The sequence below is a fragment of the Engraulis encrasicolus genome, chromosome 24 (assembly GCF_034702125.1).
Source record: "Engraulis encrasicolus isolate BLACKSEA-1 chromosome 24, IST_EnEncr_1.0, whole genome shotgun sequence".
In the NCBI taxonomy this organism is placed as follows: domain Eukaryota; kingdom Metazoa; phylum Chordata; class Actinopteri; order Clupeiformes; family Engraulidae; genus Engraulis; species Engraulis encrasicolus.
Window position 1 is genome coordinate 25,892,712 of NC_085880.1, and position 21,000 is coordinate 25,913,711.

Sequence of the window (21,000 nt, forward strand, 5' to 3'; positions counted from 1 at the left end):
ATGTTTTAGGGGCTTTGTATTTTTGTTTCAAACATTCACACAAACTATCTTTGTAATTACACACAATGCAACTACGAATATGCAGTATAAATGACACACACATTTAACTTGTGTCTTTCTCTCTACAAATGAAATGAATCAAATGTAAGTCTGTATATAGTGTTTCATATTCATGTGTAGTTCATGACTATTAGATACCGGTCCTCAGTGTAAATAAACGTCCAGGAAGTCAAATCTCATCCTCTGCGTATTTATCACAGATGTCATGCAGGTGTAGCTGACCTGACACACATGTTCTGGTCCACAATATTACACAATATTGGTCAACGGTCTTCAATGTATTGTCTGAGGTTCTAGAGGTGAGAATAGAGCCCTGTGTAATAGTGGCTATATTTGGGGTACCACCGGATGAAGTTGATGCTTGGACTAAAAAACAATGTAACAGCATATCTTTTGTTACCATATTGGCATGCAGACAAATTTTGTTGAATTGGAAATCAAACACTCCACCGACTGCAGCACGGTGGCTGCAAGATGTGATTCACCATACGAAGGTCTGACAAGTTTTTGTCAGTGTGGGGACCTTTAATCTCATATTGTGATGGACTTGATACACTACCAAAGTAGCATGCCTTAATCAATGACTGTATCTGGTAGTTTTGGTACAACTACATTTATAGTATACTGGAGTAGCCAACTCCACGCAATGTAAGCTGTAGCCATACATGGCTTTATACTTGATCTGAGTTTTATTTTTATTTTTTCATTTTTATTTTTTTTTGTATGAACCTATACTTGTGATTTAACATTGGAATATTGTCTTTTCCCCCCTTTTATAACATTTGTACTTTGTTTACTATTTAGGTCCAGTCAGGGTGGGTTGAGGGTGGAGGGTGGTGGGTGGGATTTTCAGTTCTGTGTTTAAAAAAAAAAAGAAAAGAAAGAAAGAAACAATGTAACTTTTCCTGTATATTTTTTATGCACTTTCAATAAAAACAAGTTTTTAAAAAAAGTGCAGACTTGTTCCCCTGCACTGTTGACCGTAACACAGTTCAGTAACACAGTTGACTGTTTTGAAAGTGTTTTTGTGCTATTGGTCTCTTATGTGTTGAAAATATCCTATGAACAGATACTAGGGATTATCTCTGGAGAGGCAAGTCTTGTGTAAGGAGAGTGACTAAATTAAAATCAGACGTTACAGGGATTTATAATGAAAACAGTGTCAGTCTGTATCACAGTGAATCACAAAATCCTACTTATGAAGCTCAACATCACATTTTCCATATCAGTTACACGGATTAATGACAACATTGTTGCTAATGTACATAAGAACTTTCAAACGTATGTTGTTTCAACTGTGTAGTGATTTTATATAGGCTTCAAATGACATAGTATTTCTCCATAACACTGTGGACAAAGTAATCAAGCAAACGTTCGCTTTCATTAAAATATTTAACAAATGATTTAAGATTAAGCTTGGCAATTTGTTTGTTTGGAAACTTAAATATATACATTATGGAAACATCTAGGTTATTTATTTTAAAAAAATACTGATAATTGACATTTTGCTTTTGCCAAAAGCGCACTCGAATCGTAGAATCAGTCATATATGCTTGATGCCAAATCATTGAAAAACGCATGTTTGACTCCAGGACCTTGTTACTTGTAGGTTTATAGTGGGCTACACAAAATGAATTCAAATGTATAGTTCCAGCAAGAAAAACACAGCGTCCCTGAACGGCAATGGTGATTGGTGGGGGTGCTTTTTGGGAAGCAACCACTCCAGGCAGGCCTTGATGATATTTTCCATCAGAGTTGGTCTCTAAACTGCTTTCCGTGTCTGTGGTTTCTCCCCCCTCCTCTCTCCCCACACACACAGTCTGATCTGGCAGGCACAGACATGGCGCTGGCCCTGAACCGCTATCTGTGCTCGGCGGTGCTTCCCCTGCTCACCAAGTGCGCCTCTCTGTTCGGCGGCACAGAGGCTCACAGCCAGCTGATGAACTCGCTGCTCCAGGCCGTCTACCGGCTCTCCAAGGGCAGCGTGCTCACCAAGGCCCAGAGGGATGCCATCGAAGACTGCCTGCTCTCCATCTGCGGGTGAGGAGGACTGGAGCAGAGGGAGACCCTGCCTGTTGGTCCGGATGTCACTGTTGTTTACTTTATTATTTGATGTTGTCAGAGATTTGACTGTAATGCTGGGCTTGGTGAGGAGAGAGACCCTGCCTGGTTCTGTCATCATTGTCCGGGCCCCCTGACAGCTATGGCTGGGCCCAGCACAAAAGTCATCTGAAATCACCAATACAATATAATGAGAACCCAGTTCTGAGCTCCACCTTTCCCTGGGCCCGGGACAACGGACCCCTTTTGTCCCACCTCGTCACCTGCCCTGGTCATTGTTGTTTACTTTATTATTTGATGCTGTCAGGTATTTGGCCATTACGCTGGGTTTTGCTAGGAGAGAGACCCTGCCTTGTTCTGTCATCATTATTGTTTTACTTTATCATTTGATGCTGTCAGGCATTTGGCTTTCATGTTGTTTGTATGCTTCTTCTTTTTTTACATTGACACAGCTGAGATGAGCTAGCGATGGGCTAATACTACAGTACATGTATCTCCTGTGATTCAGACTGGTTTAATAATAATATACTGTGATTATTATACTAGAATCTGAGTATTTTATTATCGATAATGTAAGTATTATTTTTAAGCATGGATTCACCATGTGGAAGAGAGTAAATGCATCTGACAAATAATTGGATGTAAGACAAAGGAGATACGAACTCTGCGCTTCTAAATTAACAATCCGGTGCAACCAGAGCAGAACTAAATAATAAGTACAAAGGAAAAAGTATCTGGTGGACTCTGAAGAAGACGTATGTCGAAACGTTAGTCTTACTGCACTGAAAAAATAAATAACAAAAAATAGACATCTGTGTGGCACCAGATTCTTTTTCCTTTGTACCAAATAATTGAATGTCTTATACATAATATTATACAATACAGTGTAGCACACATAGCATGACTCTCTCAATGCAGAAGTGCTTTTGCCAAGTACATCTACAGTACTGTAAATAAAATGCAAGAGATCGGCCATCTAATCTAATCTAATCTTGGCTATTTAGAACCGTAGTAATCTCAAAACTGTTTCGAATGTGTGCTTGTTGAGCTGCAGCAACCTTAGGCTGTTGATAATATGAGTATTATTAGCGCAAAATGACCATGTGGAATAATATAACAACATTTGTCAATTAAAGGACCAAAACATTTTTTTGCAATGCAATGTCTTTTAATACATACCTCTGTATGTTTCACAAAATATAAACAATATTGGCTTTCCTGAACTGTGTAGTAAGCTCAATAATTTTTCTAAATTAATTTTCTGTCTACAAAGAAATACAGTACTACAGTACAGTCTACTGCATTGTAAAAAAAAAAGGCTTGGCCATCTCGGTTTCTCAGTAACTGTAATAAGCACAAGACTTTTACTTCTATGTGTGTGTCTTTGAGTTGCAGCAACCTGAGGCCGTCCATGGTGCAGCCCCTGCTCAACAGCCTGGTGTTTGATGTTCCTCTTCTGACAGAGAGCACAAAGATGCCCCTGAAGGTTAGTTTTGCTTTTGATAGGGTACCCCCTGACCTGCTGCTGCCGCAGCCACTGCTGCTTATCAAAGTTGCCGAACATTAGATTGTTAGCTTCAGTCCGAGGTGGTGGACATAGTATCCCAGCTTCAGACAGAAAAAAAGTTAAAAGTTCTGCCATGTTGCACTTCTTCAAACGCCTGACTGAATCAGCTGATACAAACTGCCAGAATTAATTTGCCAAGTTAGGTCAGTTACTGTAGGAGGAGTCACCTACTGTGTACAACAGCAAGTGCAAAATGACAATGAAACACTTGTGTTTTTTTTATCTCACACAGATCAAACAGTTGGCAAGGTTTATGTTTTCTGAAGCTGGGTTACCAGCTTCTAATATCAATGTATAATGTGTCAAAAAGCTTGCAAAAGTGTATCATTGTTTGTGTTGTATCTTGGCAGCTGCTGTCTAATCACTGCCTGTACCCTTAACAATGGACTTCAGATAAACTATTGGCAAAATGTGAACTTTCCAACGCTCTGACATCAATGGATTTTGAATGATCCATGTTGTAAGAAATCTACTGAGTGGCATCTCAATATTAAGTGAGACTTGTACTGTCTAACCCTAGACTCTAACCTCTGACATCATGTGTGCATTTTCTATTGTATGTGGTAAAAAAAACCTACTGATTTGGCATCCCAAAGGCGTATCATTGTGTGTGTTTCTGTCTTGGCAGCTGCTGGCTAATCACTACGAGCACAGCTGGAGATACTACTGTGTGGCTGGGGGCTGCGGTGGAGGAGGCGGCAGCGCGGAGGGCTGTGGAGGAGGAGGCGCAGGAGGGTCTGCCTCCGCAGAGGAGCTTCACCTGTCCAGACAGCTGTTCTGGAGCTCCTTCAGTGCGCTGGCCAGGAGGGTGAGCATTGGGCATTGGGCATGCATGAGCTACAGCAGAATTTTTATTAGCAGTGATGGAGCCACCTGGTCCCAGAGGCTAATAACTATAATAAAGGTTATATTTGGTTTGTAGTCTAGGGAAATTTGTTCCAGAACAATACCAAACCTTTTTTTTAAAGAATGGCAGCCCGTATCAGAGAGCTGCCTTGATGTGTTGACCATGCATGAGCTACTGCAGAGTTTTATAATTAACAGTGATTTGGCCACCATCTGGTCTAGGGAGGTTAACAACAGTAATATTACTGAGATGTGGACTTGTGACTTGTGACTCGGACTGACTTGTGACTTGAGTCACAAATGACTCGACTTGAGACTTGACTTGCCAATATTAGGAGTGACTTGTGACTTGACTCGACTTGTACGCTATTGACTTGAGACTTGACTCGACTTGACAGTTTTAGCTTGCAATGACTTGCAATTGTGCTCCAAGTCAATGAATATATATATATATTTTGCATTTTGTGTGTGAAAAAAATGCATGAAAGAAAGAAAAAATAAATGATTTACCTTCAACCATAGTCAAAAACCATGCTAAAAAATACACTCGCCTCCAAAAGAGTTGTCGCCTACCCATCTGTTTGGAATAACAGCTAATAACCTGACTTTCAATTAATCACTTGGCTTCAGAAGTCACTCATATGAAGGCTACAACCCTCTCGAATGAAAATGAATGTACAAAAATAAATTTCATGCACCAAGGAAAGATTGACCCTTTAATGAACACAGACAGGGCAGATTTTGACAAGACAAACGTTTTGTCGCCTACCGAACATAATGTGAAAATGAGCAAACAAGTCACTTTAAAACACTTCAAATACGCAGATCGGGTGTCATACTTAATCACTGATTCACTCACACCTCTCCAGAAAATCAACTTTGGCCTTAGGTGTATGTTTAGGGTCATTGTAATCATGGAAAGCAACACAATGAAAATCAATGGAGTTCAATGAGAGATGGTGACATATTTGCTATTCGTAGAGCAATACATTTTTAACTTCATGATGTAATCAATGGTAAAAGTCCTCACACACCAGCAGCATGCATGCAGCTCCACATAAGAGCTGTATCCCTCCCATGTTTGACTTTAGGCACCATGTATTTTTTCCAAATTCTTCACCTTTAACACCAAAGCAGTCTCTCCCACTGTCCTGTCTCAAAAAAGCCAGCCAAGAGTATGTCAGGCCTAATTCTGACAAAAATGAAGGTTATTGGGACTCATACTCTGAAGTCAAGATCCCAAGATCAACCATTTTAGAACTGATAGCATCAAAACTATATGGTGTTGGAGATGAAGAATATGAAAAAAGAGAAATTGTGCATAAAGTGAAACATGGTACAGATACAGCTCTTATGAGGAGCTGCATGCATGCTGCAGGTGTTTGAGGGCTTTTATCATTGATTAAATCATGAAGTTAAACATGTATTGCTCTACGAATAGCGAATATGTCACCATCTCTCATTGAACTCCATTGATTTTCATTGTGTTGCTTTCCATGATTACAATGACCCTAAACATACACCTAAGGCCAAAGTTGATTTTCTGGAGAGGTGAGAGTGATTCAGTGATTAAGTATGACACCCAATCTGCGTATTTGAAGTGTGTTGAAGTGACTTATCTGCTCATTTTCACATTATGTTCGATAGGCGACAAAACTTTTGTCATGTGAAAATCTGCCCTGTCTGTGTTCAATAAAGGGTCAATCTTTCGTTGGTGCATGAAATTTATTTTTGTACATACATTTTCATTCGGGAGGGTTGTAGCCTTCATATGAGTGACTTCTGAAGCCAAGTGATTAATTGAAAGTCAGGTTATTAGCCGTTATTCCAAACAGATGGGCAGGCAACAACTCTTTTGGAGGCGAGTGTATATATGATCAGCATGGTCACCCAAACAAACATGAAAGCTTGTCTGCAGCCGTGCTGTAATGGTTAGGGAGTTGGGCTGAAGATCACAGTTGCAGGTTTGAATCCCACCCTTAAACCCACCTCTTCCTACATCTCCATCCATGACTGAAGTGCCCTTGAGCAAGGCACCTAACCCCATATTGCTCAAAGGACTGTCACCAATATATGCGTTGGATAAAAGATAAAAGTAATTTAATGAATAATTATAAACCGTGGTAAAACCATGGTTAGTTTTCAGAGTAAAACCATGGTTCAATTTATAGTTAAACCTAGTAAAACCAAAAACCAATGCCGAACCATGCTAAAAAAAACTGAAATCATAGTACACCATGGTCGATTTTCGGGACATGACTGGCGAAGGGGGACATGCAAAGCAGTGTGGAGAGGTAATGAATTTATGACCAAAGGTAATTGTCAATATTGCACATATAATACAAGGTGACTTGTTAATGACTTGGAAAAAATAAGACTTGGACTTGGACTTGACTTGGCTTTGGCACGACTTGGACTTGGACTTGACTTGACTTGGCTTTGGCATGACTTGGACTTGGACTTGACTTGGTCAAATGTGTCGTAACTTGTGACTTGACTCGGACTTGATTGGAAGGACTTGAGACTTACTTGCGACTTGCAAATTAGTGACTTGGTCCCATCTCTGAATTATTACTGTTATAACAGCAATATTGGGTTTATATTAGTCTAGGAAATAAGAATTTGTCTCTTTGATTGGCTTTTTAAAATCTCAAACACAAATAATCAGATAAATAGAGAAGCAAAAGACTACGTAACAAGTATGACTCTTCAGGATCTTGGAATCGGGCAAAACTGGTGACATACAGAAACAAACAGTGAGATAAAATGACACAAAAACAGAAACCAGCCTTAATCAACCACCCACAAAACACACAAACACAAAGAACACAAGAAAAATAGACAAGAAATAAGGTTTGCTAGTAAAAATAAATACTAAAAATATGATGTATGGAGCAGCACCTCTGGTCCGCCAATCCTACTGTAGACAACCCCATATCCATATGCCAGGTAAGTGCAAGGATTTAAAATGGAGGACATGGGATTGGTTTGAATTGTCAAATATTCCCAGTCTTAATATTGAACATTTTTGTGTAGAAGTCATGGGAAAGTGAGGGATTTTAGGTAAGTGGAAAGTCATGGAAAAGTGAGGGAATTTGACCTCTAACTGTGAGTGAGAACTTTGTGTCTGTCAGCAGTAGAGTCCTTTGCTCTTCTGAGTAGCAATTGCTTTATAGGAGACCACTCCCACATCCATACTATTACTATATTCCAAACTTAAAAAAAGTATGTGTTCTTCATAGTAATTACTATCATGATGAATGTTTTCTTTTTAATCTTTTATGAATGATCAGTAGGGTTCCTGTTAATGTTCAAGTACATCGGACTGATCATTTCTGTCTTTTTAAGTTTTTGTTGTCCCAGAACAACATCAAACCATGTTCTAAAGAATGGCAGTCCACATCAATATGCTGCCTTGATGCTCTGTATTCTGCTGGGTTGTTTTTTTGAATGTCTCTGCAGTGTCCCCTTCAGCAACCAGATTTGACTTGATTCCCCACAGCCTCCCTTTGTGTTGTGTTGTGATTGTGATTCCCAAAAGCCTCGTGACTGTGGGTGTTTCATGTCCACCATATAATGACTATAGTATGTGTGTTTGATGTAGTCCATTCTGACAGAAAAATACACAATTAAAGCCTCAAAACGAATACAGCGCTACTGAAAATGGTAGAAGCAGTGATCATTAGTAATTCACAGTTTTGTAGTTAAAATAGTTGAAGTCAGATTGTGTTTTATTAATGCATTTTCCTGGTTGGGAGCCCAAATGCAGCACGCAAAACAGTCCAAGGTTCAAGGGAGGGTTTATTAACAAACAAAAAAACTACCAGCTGCAAGCTACAAACAAAACGCCCACAAGGGGGAAAACAGAACTCAGAAAACTAAAGACACTGGTTTACACTTACGGGTTTACACTCAGAAGAAGACAGGGTTAGACTAGGGTCGACAATTACACAGCAAGGAGCCAGACAAACACTAGGGCTTAAATATACAGATACCTTATTACAAGAGCCAGTAAATGGACACAGGCACAAGGGAAAGGAGACTACAGAACAACAGGTGAAATCATTGGGCGCATTCCAATATGCACACTCCCGTCTTCCACTTGTGCTTGTGGCCTCGCCCTGCCTCCTGGCCCTGCCTCCGTGGAGAAAACAATTAAGTTAACCAGGAGTCAGTCTAGTCACAACAACTTTTGGGGGACTGTTTTTCATTCACCATCCCAATTGCAAATGAGAAAATGGCATTAGAATTGTGCTTTTGCAAGATATGGAATTAATTTTCTGTCATCAGTGACATCATCATGAGGTCACAAGCAGGCAAGTGCGCAAGGGAGGACAGAAGTCCGCAGATTGGAATCCACCTCTTGACAGAGGAGGAGGGTACAGGAGAGACACAGGTGTGAACTAGAAACAAACAGGCACAACGGGCATTTCTCAAAACCTAGTGCAGTGCACTTCCAAGTGTATCAGCCTAATTAGTCACACCCAGTGATTGGATATTCCCTAGAGTTCACCAAAGAGTATCCAATCACTGGGCGTGACTAATTAGGCTGGTACACTTGGAAGTGCACTGCACTAGGTTTTGAGAAATACCCAACGATTCTGGTGAAGACACTTGGGAAGCCAATTAGGTTTAAGGGGCGGAGACAGACAGGAAAACAAACTGAAACACATGGGACTGGAGACACAGAAAGTAAACAAAAGCACATGGAGACTAAACAAAAGCACACAGACATGGCAAAACTAGGGATGGCACAGACTAGGGCAAAGGGACTAGGGATGGCACAGAAAGTAAACAAAAACACAGACATGAAGGAAACACAATATATAGTAAACGGGGCACACACGGGAAAACTAGAAACGCATGGAAATAACAAAACATCAACAAAACTAAGAATAACAAAGTCCAAAACCCTAACATATTGTGCATCACACTGTGGTAAAGGATTTTGGTTTGAAGACAATGCAAATCATGTCATTCCCACTGCATCTGGATAGTATTCTGATTTTAATCAACCATCCATAGATATCCTCTAAACATGGTGCCATTCTCTGATTATCCTGTGTAACTGTCCTTTGACTCGTTGATCTGTAGGATTACCAAACAACCTATACTCTTACCAAGATTGACCAATGCAATTGAAGTCAAATGTATTTGAATAGCATAGTACATAGAGGCATAGAGTGTGCTTAACAAAAGTAAAAGCTTCAGCATTCACAGACGATAAAGCAAGTGTAAAAGGATAAGAGTAAAATAAGTATAAAATATACATAATCAAAAGAAAACATAATTACTTAAACGATAATTCATTAGTGTACATCATTTGAAAATGTAAAGGTGTAGGTGTGAGTAAAAGTAAGCAACAAAGACTGATTATGAAAATCTGAAACACTGCAAGTCCCAGTGATTACAGTGACTAACAGAACACATCCTTTAACAGCATCCAGATAACAGAACTCATCCTTTAACAGCTGTGTGTGTACTCCGTTTACCCCCTCTCCTGTGTGTTTCAGTCCTATGATGCTGAGCTATACCAGCTGAAACCTCCCTGGAAGGTGCAGATGTGATAAATGTAAAATAAGTAAAAATGATTAACAGAAGGCATAATTTAACATTATTGTGTGTGTGTGTTTGTGTGTGTGTGTGTGTGTGTGTGTGTGTGTGTGTGTGTGTGTGTGTGTGTGTGTGTGTGTGTGTGTGTGTGTGTGTGTGTGTGTGTGTGTGTGTGTGTGTGTGTGTGTGTGTGTGTGTGTGTGTGTGTGTGTGAGTGTGTGTGTCTACTCTGTTTGTCCTCTCTCCTGTGTGTGTGTTCCAGTCCTACAGTATGATACTGAGCTGTACCAACAGAAACTGCCCAGTAAGGTGCAGGTGTGATAAAAGTAAAATACAGTACAGCAATAAAAGTAAAATACAATACAGCATTTAACAGTGTGTGTGTGTGTGTGTGTGTGTGTGTCTGTGTGTCTGTGTGTGTGTGTGTGTGTGTGTGTGTGTGTGTGTGTGTGTGTGTGTGTGTGTGTGTGTGTCTGTGTCTGTGTCTGTGTCTGTGTCTGTGTGTCTGTGTGTGTCTTTGCGTCTGTGTGTGTGTCTTTGTGTGTGTCTTTGTGTGTGTCTTTGTGTGTGTGTGTCTGTCTGTGTGTGTGTGTGTATGTGTGTGTGTGTGTGTGTGTGTGTGTGTGTGTGTGTGTGTGTGTGTGTGTGTGTGTGTGTGTGTGTGTGTGTGTGTGTGTGTGTGTGTGTGTACCCTGCCTGTCCCCTCTCCTGTGTGTGTGTGCCAGTCCTATGATGCTGAGCTGTACCAGCTGAGTCTGGGCTGCCTGAGTGCTGTTGCCCGGGCCGTCCCCCCAGACCACCTGGACCCCAGCTGCAGAGGCGGCGTGGAGTCCCACCAGTCCGTTGACACCGAGGGACGCTTTTGTCCCCAGCCTGTGGATACCTCAAAGTGGGGACAAAGGACACTATCTTTTATTATTTCTTTCCTTTACTCAAGTGACACTTTTTCGTCCTGGACAGTGTCACTTGCCATCATGTCACAAATTCTACATACCACTGTGATGTTTTCATCATAAATGTTTGTGATACATCAAAAGGGGAACAAAGCATACACAATCTGTTAACCTTTGTTTACTGAGGTTTCACTTGCCCTGCTGTAAATGCTACAGATTCTACATACCGTATTTTTGACATTTTTATCAGAAATGTGTACATTTTCAGAGAACTCTGAGGAAAAACTGAGCTCAACTTTTAGACAAGTGATCAATGTGAGACTTACACGCCTAGACCTTGTATTTTACATACATTACAGGATTTAAGCCATATCTGACCCATGAGTGAAAATGGAATAAAAATGTGGCTGACGCTATACTTTTGTCACACAGCCACACACCCCACAGTCGGCTTTGTCATAAATGGATTCACACTGCAGCTCATGCGGAATAGTCTGCTGCATATTTCCCATTGATTCTTACAGCCGGCAGGATACATTTCGGGTACCAAAATGACAGTATTATATTTATTCATTCACATATTTTTTATTTTTTTTACAGTATTTGCATCCCAGAGGGCCTGGAATATTTGGTGAATAAATATGCCCAACACACGCATGAGAAATGGTCCCTAGACAAGGTGAAGGCCGTTTTCTGAGCAAATTCTGAAATAGCTCTGGGACTTGCCACCCCCCCCCATTTCCCTCTTTGCATTCAGCTCTCTGTGCATGTATAATTCATTCATATAATCAATTTTTGGTGGCAATTATGCTTTGCTTGTACTGATGAGAGTTGTGTGGATTAGAACAGTATTCAAATTCAGGTTTTTTTATTGCAGTTTGCCAGTGGCTGGGTCCATGGAGACCAGCTGTGCGAGAGTTCTAAAGTCCATCCCCTGCTCAAGCCATATCGCGCCTTGTCAGAAAAGGTAAAGACATACAGACGGACACACACACACACACACACACACACACACACACATACACACACACACACACACAGCTTCCTAACAAGCACATTCGAAGGCCAATTGAACAGGATAAGCAAGCAGACAAACAAGCCCATTGGTATACCACAAAAGAGCTCAAGGATATGCACATTTAGGCGATGGAAAGGAACACCGACAGACTCCATCCTCCTAAATCCCAATTTTGGCAGTGCAATTTCTAGGAAATCCTTTATTCCAAATGCAACACGCACACAGAAGCTTAATTTCTGAAACGACAAATGCACATGCACACGCACACGCACACGCATACCCATACGCACACACATTTTAATGGTAACGCATACTGTATTGTACGGTACCTCAGGATAAGGAGAGCTACCGCTGGGCAATGAAGGAGAAGGTGAAGATCATGCTGGCGTTTGGCTGGACTATGGAGAGAACCAAGGATGGAGAAGGAGCTCTGGGGTTACACAACCCAGCACTGAGAATCTCTCAGGCTGGTCAGGTATACTCAAGCTTCTACTCTGCACAGTATAAAATGCAGTGTTAATTCAGCACTACTCTTGAGAATATACAGTATGTATGGTCCCATTCGATTTTTGTCTTAAATTCAACTCTTTGTTTGAGAAAATTCAACTCTTAGTCTACTTGAGTGTAAATTGATGTTGCCAAAATGGCAATGACCAAATTGTAATCTATTCATAAAAAATCTTTACAGTAGGGTAGTATTCTAGTGCTTTGGTGGTTTAGTCTTTTTAATGACTAGTACATCATCCACTTGGCGGAACGTTGCACAATTATGAGCGCTGACATCTTCTGATGTTTTTTTTTTTCAGCTGTCCTTTGAAGGCACCTCCACGTTCACTCCAAAAACCATTGACATGAGCAACGTGACACTGTCATGGGACCAGTATGTAAGTCATCCCATGTCTTCTGGCTTAATCTGTAAAACTCATCAGACACGGCCCCTTAAAAAGTGTAGAATATTTTTTTCAGAATATATTTTTGGACTTTTTCCTTCTGTCTTTTTACCCTGGAATTTGACTTATATTTGAATTTGTCTTAATATTTGTATGTGTATGCGCCATATGGCTGCCTAACAATGTTCCTCATGCATATTACCGTACAGTATGTGTAAAGTACTGTACATCACACCTTACTTTCCCTGTGTAGATAAATACACTATCTACACTCTACTATGCTACTAATGTGTTACGTAAGACTTTGTCTACTGTGTCGTAGTAGTGGTAATGACTAGTGTGGCATTCCACGTTATGAGGCTTTCTACTGTATGCCTTCTCCCTCTCTCCTCCTTGAACCTTTTTTTGTACCAAAGTGGCAAAACTTGAATTCCCTCTTGTCTTCATTAGTCCATGGCAGAGCAGCTGGCGGAGAGTTCCCATAATGTCTGGGCCAAGAAGAAACAGCTGGAGCTGGAATCCAAAGGTAAAGCACGCGAAGGTAGAAAGCCGTTCGCTACTGTATGTCAGCGTGCCACACTCACACACATGGGTATTACTCAGTATACTGATGTGCTGTGATCTACCCAATGGGGTTTTAGATTATGAGGATTATATATACAATATATTGAGCAGTAGCCCTTTTTCCATCACATATGGAGGTGCATCAAAGAATTATTCTTGTGTCAAATTATTTTTCTTGCCGTGGGGTATTATGGGAGGTATTATCTTTTTCTAATCCACCTCTGCCAATCAAGCCAATGCGACAAAGTTGACGTTGTAGCGACATACTGCTTTTCAAAGGCCTAATATCTGAAAATGCAGCTGTCTTTTTTGGCTGAAAGCTCTGCTATCTTTGCATGTTTAGATTTATTGAGTTAATGCCAATGTGTAGTACTATATTGTAAAAAAATGTACAACTCACTCTCTGCACAGTTTATTTACATTCTTAGTGGAATGATTAAATAAATGTCTTTTGAAATAACATGATACATTTCTTCAAATATTTTGTGTTTTTCTGGCATTTTTCTCCTGCCGTTTTCACCCCAGTAATACTAACATTTGTCTCCATTTGTACTGCATACAGATTGTTTCTTTTATGAACATTTTTCTTTCGTTCCACCATACTAGAATAGCACTTGGTGTTTGTTTTTGTTGTTTTAGGAGGGGGCAGTCATCCACTGCTGGTGCCCTATGACTCCATGCCTGCGCGAGACAAGGCCAGGGCACGGGAAAGAGCACAGGACATCCTCAAATTCTTCCACATGAATGGATACAATGTGTGGAGGTACAGTACAAGCCAGGGGTTCTCAAACTTTTTGGGCCCGTAAAACCCTAATGGTGCATAACATATTCCGAGGGCCGCTCCTGACAATCTCGCCACAAATTACAGTTACCTCAATTGTAACTCATTTAAAACAGTCATTTTTATGCAAAAGTGGGGCCTATGTAGAAACACTTTTTTGCTAAACCTGGGCCTACTATGTTAACCGTTTCCCTGAACATTAATATATATTTGGAGGATTACTGTGTAAATGTATAAGAATTTGTTGAAACAGATTTACAAACTTCATGTATCAACTTTACTTAAACGCACCCTGCTGTACTATATTGTATTGTAACAGACTGTCCCAGTGCAATGTACCGTACCACAGGTGCTCAGGGTTCCCCTGACCCCACTTTAAGAACCATTGCTATAAGCCACCTCACATGGCCAGATTCCTTGTTTCTGTGTCTGTGTCTCACAGAGCTTCACAAGGCGGCACTCAAGACCAGGTGTCACTTCTCATTTTTGGCTGTCTGGGCCATGCAAGCTGCTCTCTGTTCGAGCCACTATGATCTGTCATGTTACAGTAAATCTTGCCATAAGATGTTCTGAATGTTCATATGGTTGTACTTTCCAAAGGAGGTATTACACCTCATTAGTTGGTCATGATTTGCCGTAATAATTAACCCATTGACGCCTAAGGCACCTGCAAAAAAAGGGTGCTGAATGCCTGAGCCCTTTTTAAGAAAAGCTGCCCTCAGCCAAAAAAACCCCTAATATCTCAGCTTCTGAAGCACATAAAAATATGAACTAAGTTGCATTTAAACGCTAAGACCCTCACCTTTCATTAGAATGTGTTCATTCATCTCGAACAAACAGAGATTTTTAATAAATTTGTCTCAAATCTCATGAGCCTGAATGTTGCGTAATGCAACTCCAGGCGCCAGGGCCAATGTTGCGCAACGCAATATCAGGCATCAATGGGTTAATGCACTGATGGTTGTCTGACTGGGACCGAAATGTTTGCACTTAAACTTAGGTAGCACTTTTTTCTATGCACAAAATGAATATTTTTGCATCAGCATAAGAGGTATGTGAGTTCTCTTCAACTAGACCTAGAACGTTCATGTGGTGGCACTTCATTGAAGAGAGCTATTGTTTATGACAGGTGATGAGAACAAGTCAATGTTCTTGATGTCTTGGGCTCCATTTTTCACACATACCTGTATACCAACTGGCATATGGAGGGAAAATGTGGTAAAAAATCATCCACATCCATAATTCCTCCCTCATTAGTATTCCTTATAACACCCTCAAGCCATTCAAGTGATCCTTGTGTACTTTTCTGGCTTTCTGAATGGCTGAGCTCTGTGCCTCCTCTGTTTGCAGGAATAATACGTAGAGATGGGAGTTAGGTAGCATCCCATGTGCAAAAAAGGGTAGCTAAAGCATGAATGAATACATGATTAGCCACTTCAAGTCGCGCCAAATGCTCCCTTTTTTTTGTACTCTATATTGACACAGTCGGAGCCCTGGCTCAGACCCAGATCAGCCGCTTCTGGAACAGTGGGGAGCATGAAAGCGAGTCTGGTCTCTTTAACTCCACCGCTGCTGAGTCCTGAGGCGTTTCAAATGTGTTTCGTGATCAAAATAGCAGCCCCCCCCCCCAAAAAAAAATCTCCTCAGGATGCGTGGTGCTGTTTCTGCTCCACCAGCAGCTAGTAGTGAGTCTTTATTGACAGAGGCAGCTGTGTATCGAAGACACATTTAGCCTTTTTCTGTTTTGTTTTGTTTTTTTTGTCAATGTTTCACGAGGTGAGGAGGAGATTAATTCTTTCGCTAATCAGAGCTGCTTAGTCACTGCTGGATTCACATGCACAAAAGAACAGCAAGGCCGTCTACACTTTGCACACTTAACTCTGTTTCAGATAACACGTCTACACCTAACTCTGTTTCAAATAACATTTGATCCCACTCAAAAGTAGTAATAATTTTAGTCTTTCTTAGCATTTTCAGTGTTAATTCTACTCAATATTGTGTCAATTTTTAAGACCTGTAGTTGAAATTACACTGACCACCTGCAAAATTGTACACTGACTTTTGACTCCATGATAGACTATTTTGACTCTCTGCAGTGCTGTAAGTAAGTCTGTTTGGATGTATTTGTTTACATATTGACACCCAGTGTTTTACTGTGTGGTTTCATATGCACAAGAGAAGAGCGTGGCAGTTGAGGTGGCTGTTGTAAATCTCTTAAAAATCACTCTCCGAACTGCAGCCATCAGCAGACTTCTGCTCTCTGGATTTATATTGCACAAAACGTGTTTATTGAGGGCTTTGCATCACTGAGGCTTCTGTCCTCAGAAGTTTATTTTTGGCATTGGTCCAGAGGATGTTGGTACACTTTGTGGGCAGTCTTGCATCACATTGCAGACTTTAATTGAGTGTATAGCCAAAAAGAAAAAAAACTGCGGCCCTTGCGCGGAATGCTTAATGTTTCCAGTTGATGTGTGCTATCCAGTTTCAACTCAGAGTTCAGTTAGTAAACTTTAAAGCTCTTTGTTTACAGAAGAGCTGGGGCAAACATTGTAGCCAAACAGAGTCCTTAAGTAACCCTCTGTCAATGACAGAACCCTAGATGCACACAGCATACTTGAATGCAAGCAGTCCAAGTCTTCACAATATTGAACTTCTGAGTTAACATCACAGATGGGGACATACTATGAATCCTATGGAATCCTTAATGTAATGTGCTATATAAATAAATACTATTGATTGACCGTTCATTCGTTCATCCGTTCATTCATTAATTCGTTGTATGTGTGTCTACGTAGGGAGAGGAGACCTATGGACTGTGACTCTCCTGCCATCGCCAGTCGCTTTGCTTATGGTGTCCTCCAGCAAGCACTAAACTACACTGACCTGGCTCAGGAACAACTTCTAGACATAGGTGAAGGAGGTCATTGTTGTCCTACATTTAATGAATCTGCAGTCTGTCTGTCTACTGTACATGTGTTATTTATTGATTTCCCCCATGTGTTATTGTTTACAGAGGTTGCCCAGTCCAGTGGACTGAAATCAGAGCAGGCTCCTTGTGAAAAGCAAATCAATTTCTTTGTCAAGGTCAGCCCCTTTGAATTTACATTCATCTCATCTCAAGTGTACAACAGGTGTTTACTGCACTCTCTCTCTTAACAAGAGCATGGTTGACATCGTAAAATAAGAGGATTTTTGGATTCTCATTTTGCATTAATGACAAAGCACAAGGGCTTGAACAATGACAATAACCCAGTGTGCATGGCGCGATGGGTTAATGCCAGTGATGTCTGTCTACCGTAGTGTCTGTGCCATCCTCATCAGTGGTACTGTAGGGTTGATACTGCCTAATGTGGTTTACCAATCGCAGGCTTGCTTCTAAAATTAGCCGTGCATCAAATGGCCTGGCCCTCGTGACAGCCTATTTGGCGCATTTGATATTGTGTAGAGATACCTTTATTGTTAATAGGATCTCTCGGTTAATTGCATTGTGAGATAATTCAATTGGGCCCGGGCGGCGATGTTGTCATGGGTTTCCAGACGTGCGGTCTGAGAGTGGGTGGGAGGGAGTTGTTTGGGGCTGGGGGTATCTGTGTGGGAGGAACGCTGCTGATTGGGTTATTGATTAGGCCGGCCGCCTACGCCGCCTCTAACAAGGCGGACAGCAATATCCCGCCAGGGAACGAGGCGTAGCCTCTCGCATGGCAGCTCTTAGTGACTGACCCACTAGGTGCCAGAAGAAAAAAAAAATGTCTTGTCTGTGTGTGTGTGTATAAATACCACCCCCGATGTCTCTGGTGGGTATTTATTACAAATAGACACGTCAATACTATTATCCAGCAAATGCATCCACCTCTGTCTGGCTGACATTTCCAGTGAGGTAGGGGAGTGGAAAGGTGTAAGACGATCATCGCCTTTTGTTTTTAGAGATCATCTGCTTTTGGACTCCTTTCTGGAGCTGATTTTGTGTCTCCCTCTTGTCCATTTTTTCCCCAAAAACTTTGTTTTCCAGGTTGTTTTGCCCTTGGTTTATCAGTATCTGAAGTGCCATCGCAGTTACTTCCTGTCCAGCTCTACGCATCTCCTTGGTAACAGAGGGCATGCATCCAACAAGGAGAAGGAGATGGTTACCAGGTAACCAAGTGGGGGAATGTGATGTGACCAACAGCCTGTGACATATCCGACATCCCCGCCCTCTTTGATCTTCTCATCTCCATTCATTTAAGTGCATTCTGCAAGCCTCCTGCATCTATCCTCTTGTCCTCATCCAATCTTCTGTCTCTATTTTCGTTTCGCTTGTTTTATTTTTATTTTTTTCATTGTTCTGTTGGCTCCTCTGTCTCATGTGCTGTCTTCTTTTTTTTGCCCGCCATCCTCAGTCTTTTCTGCAAGCTTGGAGCTCTTGTAAGGCGCGCGATAGTTCCCCTTGGTAAGATTTGTGCTCTGTGCTATTTGTTCCCCATCCTTTATTCCTCCTCTCTCTCTCTCTCTCTCCTCCATCCTCCGGCAGCCAGTTAGTCACATTCATGGCTTCCTCCAGCTGCACATTCCTCCACCCTACTCTCACATATTTATCACCATTATTTAGTGCATTCCTGTGTCTGACACAGCACAGCCAGTAAAGGTTTGCTCCCAGAGCAAGATCACTGCTCATAGCAGGCTGCAGAGCCCTTAATTGACCTAATTTGGGTGGAATAAAGTTACTGTTTATGAATACTGTCACAGGCGTTCCATAAAAGAGATTAAGGGTAATACCGTGTGAGCGAAGGTGTTTTTTAGTCATCACAACAGATGGCGTGTTATGTGTTTGATAAGCCCTCTAATAAAGCTATAGTGTTTCAGGTTTTTTTTGCTTTGAAGGCCTATCTTTCAGTCTTTATCATTTGTTATATTCAGGGAATGAGTCTGCCACGGTGACAAGCTGTCTCACTACTTTGGCCTCCTCTTTGGATACAAGGTCAGTAAAACTCAACAATAATTCTTAACAGTATTTCATCATGGTGCTCTGTTGTTTATGTCCACAGTCACCCTCACCCCACTCTGCCACTTTGTTGACAGAACGGTCACCAAAAAATGACTGACCTTGATACTTGACCTTGAAATTTCACCATGGTGCTCTCTCGTTTGTGTCCACAACCACCCTCACTCTCACCTCCCCCCACCCCCCTCTGCCCACCGTTTTCCAGAACGGTAATGAGGAGTGCGGTGGAGTCTGTGCGCCAGTCCCTGTGTTCCTTCTTTGAAGAGGCTGCCGGTGACCTGCAGGTGACTGTGGAGACGCTGGCTCTGGGCCCTGCCTCTCCTCCTCCTCCTCCTCCTCTTCCTCCCTCCAGGAGCCAGTGTGAAGGAGCAAGTTACAATGTGGCCTACACCCTGGACATCCTCATCCCGGTCCTCACCGCACTCTTCCAGCACACCACCCAGTGTCAGTATGGCCAGGATCTCATAAGTAAGTTGGAAATCAATCTGCCCTTTAATCGGACATAATCTTGCTGATGACCCAAGTCATAAAGGCACTGTGTATAATGGCTTGTAGTGCAAAGGTAATTAAGTCTTTTTAAGAAGCATAGTGTTCCGTTGGACATTATGAGGCTACCCCCACTGAGTATCCCCCTTCTTTTTCAGCCATCCGTCCAACTAACGATAGTGTAGTAATAATTGAACATTGCTCGGAGTGGAAAGTTCTCAGAATGGAAATTATTTATTTATCTTCCTTGCCATCTATCTATTTATCTCTGTGTATCCATCCATCCATCCATCCATGGTCAAGCACAGTGGTGATCCTTCAATGACTGGCGCCTCACCCCCCACCTCTACCCCCCACCCCCCCCCCCAAAATAAAAACATGAAATCAGAGAATAAAGGTTTAGAACCGCTAATACTGTACCATGTTATTATTGAAGTATAGTAAAAGCGCAAAAATAACACGTTGATAGCGCTAATTGGCTATTTTACGATGACATCAGGAGCGGAGTTTCGCGATGGTGCCGCCGCCCTTCTGTAGCCAATTGCCCAGCTGGCCCTCCCCTAGGACCGTCCCTGGTCAACCATAATGTTTTTACTGTAATAAAGAGAGCCTATAGTGTATGAAGTTGAAGATGAGAGCATTCCCATTCATCTTCTGTCATGTGCAATATTTCTCTCTCTCACACACACACACACACACACACTCTCTCTCTCTCTCTGTGTCTCTCTCTTTCTCTTATAAATTACATTTCTCCAATGCATCACTGTTAGGCTTGGCAGCCATTCTTCTGGTTTGTTTAATCATTCATTGTTCCTCTTGCCTTCTGTTCCTGCCTGCTCTGATACGTCTCCTGTTCAGTGTTGTGCATTAATAGGCTGCTCCTCTGGGAGGATTTTTCTTTCCCCACCGATCGGCCCCCGCTGACAACTGCCACACAGTGCATTTTGCAGTTGATTCAACATTCACATTTAACCCTGGTAGTGCTGGTTCTACTCACCAAGTGTTAAAGGAACTCTTCAAAATTCACTGTACACAGTTTAACTCTGGCTCATCTGAAAGGCACGCTTTTACGTCTGGCCTGTCACTCACTCACTCAGCTGCATCAGACCCTGTTGTATTTAAATTCAGTCATTTAAAAAAAACATCCCAGCCACCCCTCCTGGGTAGAAACTCAGCTATCAGGGTCTGGTTCGTGATAGCTGACAGGCAAATTTGTAAACGTTTCAGGTTAGCTCTCTCTCCCTCACACATGCTCCTTTCATTTTTCTCCAGGCTCAGATCCACCGCTGTTATCTACTGAAGC

The 21,000-nt window shown here is 41.7% G+C and overlaps 1 protein-coding gene across 1 annotated transcript in view; it reads left to right on the forward strand.

The window, feature by feature from the left end:
* The window catches only part of ryr2b (ryanodine receptor 2b (cardiac)), a 119,120-nt gene that overhangs the window by 65,684 nt on the left and 32,436 nt on the right, over positions 1–21,000 (forward strand). Inside the window, exons 48-63 of the mRNA XM_063191251.1 lie at positions 1,880–2,100; positions 3,517–3,607; positions 4,317–4,496; positions 10,813–10,976; positions 11,581–11,659; positions 11,858–11,947; positions 12,333–12,473; positions 12,805–12,882; positions 13,339–13,414; positions 14,092–14,215; positions 17,029–17,144; positions 17,247–17,317; positions 18,243–18,364; positions 18,610–18,659; positions 19,127–19,187; positions 19,417–19,679. Of these exons, the coding sequence (XP_063047321.1) occupies positions 1,880–2,100; positions 3,517–3,607; positions 4,317–4,496; positions 10,813–10,976; positions 11,581–11,659; positions 11,858–11,947; positions 12,333–12,473; positions 12,805–12,882; positions 13,339–13,414; positions 14,092–14,215; positions 17,029–17,144; positions 17,247–17,317; positions 18,243–18,364; positions 18,610–18,659; positions 19,127–19,187; positions 19,417–19,679 (1,927 nt within the window). The remainder of the gene's footprint in view (positions 1–1,879; positions 2,101–3,516; positions 3,608–4,316; positions 4,497–10,812; positions 10,977–11,580; positions 11,660–11,857; positions 11,948–12,332; positions 12,474–12,804; positions 12,883–13,338; positions 13,415–14,091; positions 14,216–17,028; positions 17,145–17,246; positions 17,318–18,242; positions 18,365–18,609; positions 18,660–19,126; positions 19,188–19,416; positions 19,680–21,000) is intronic.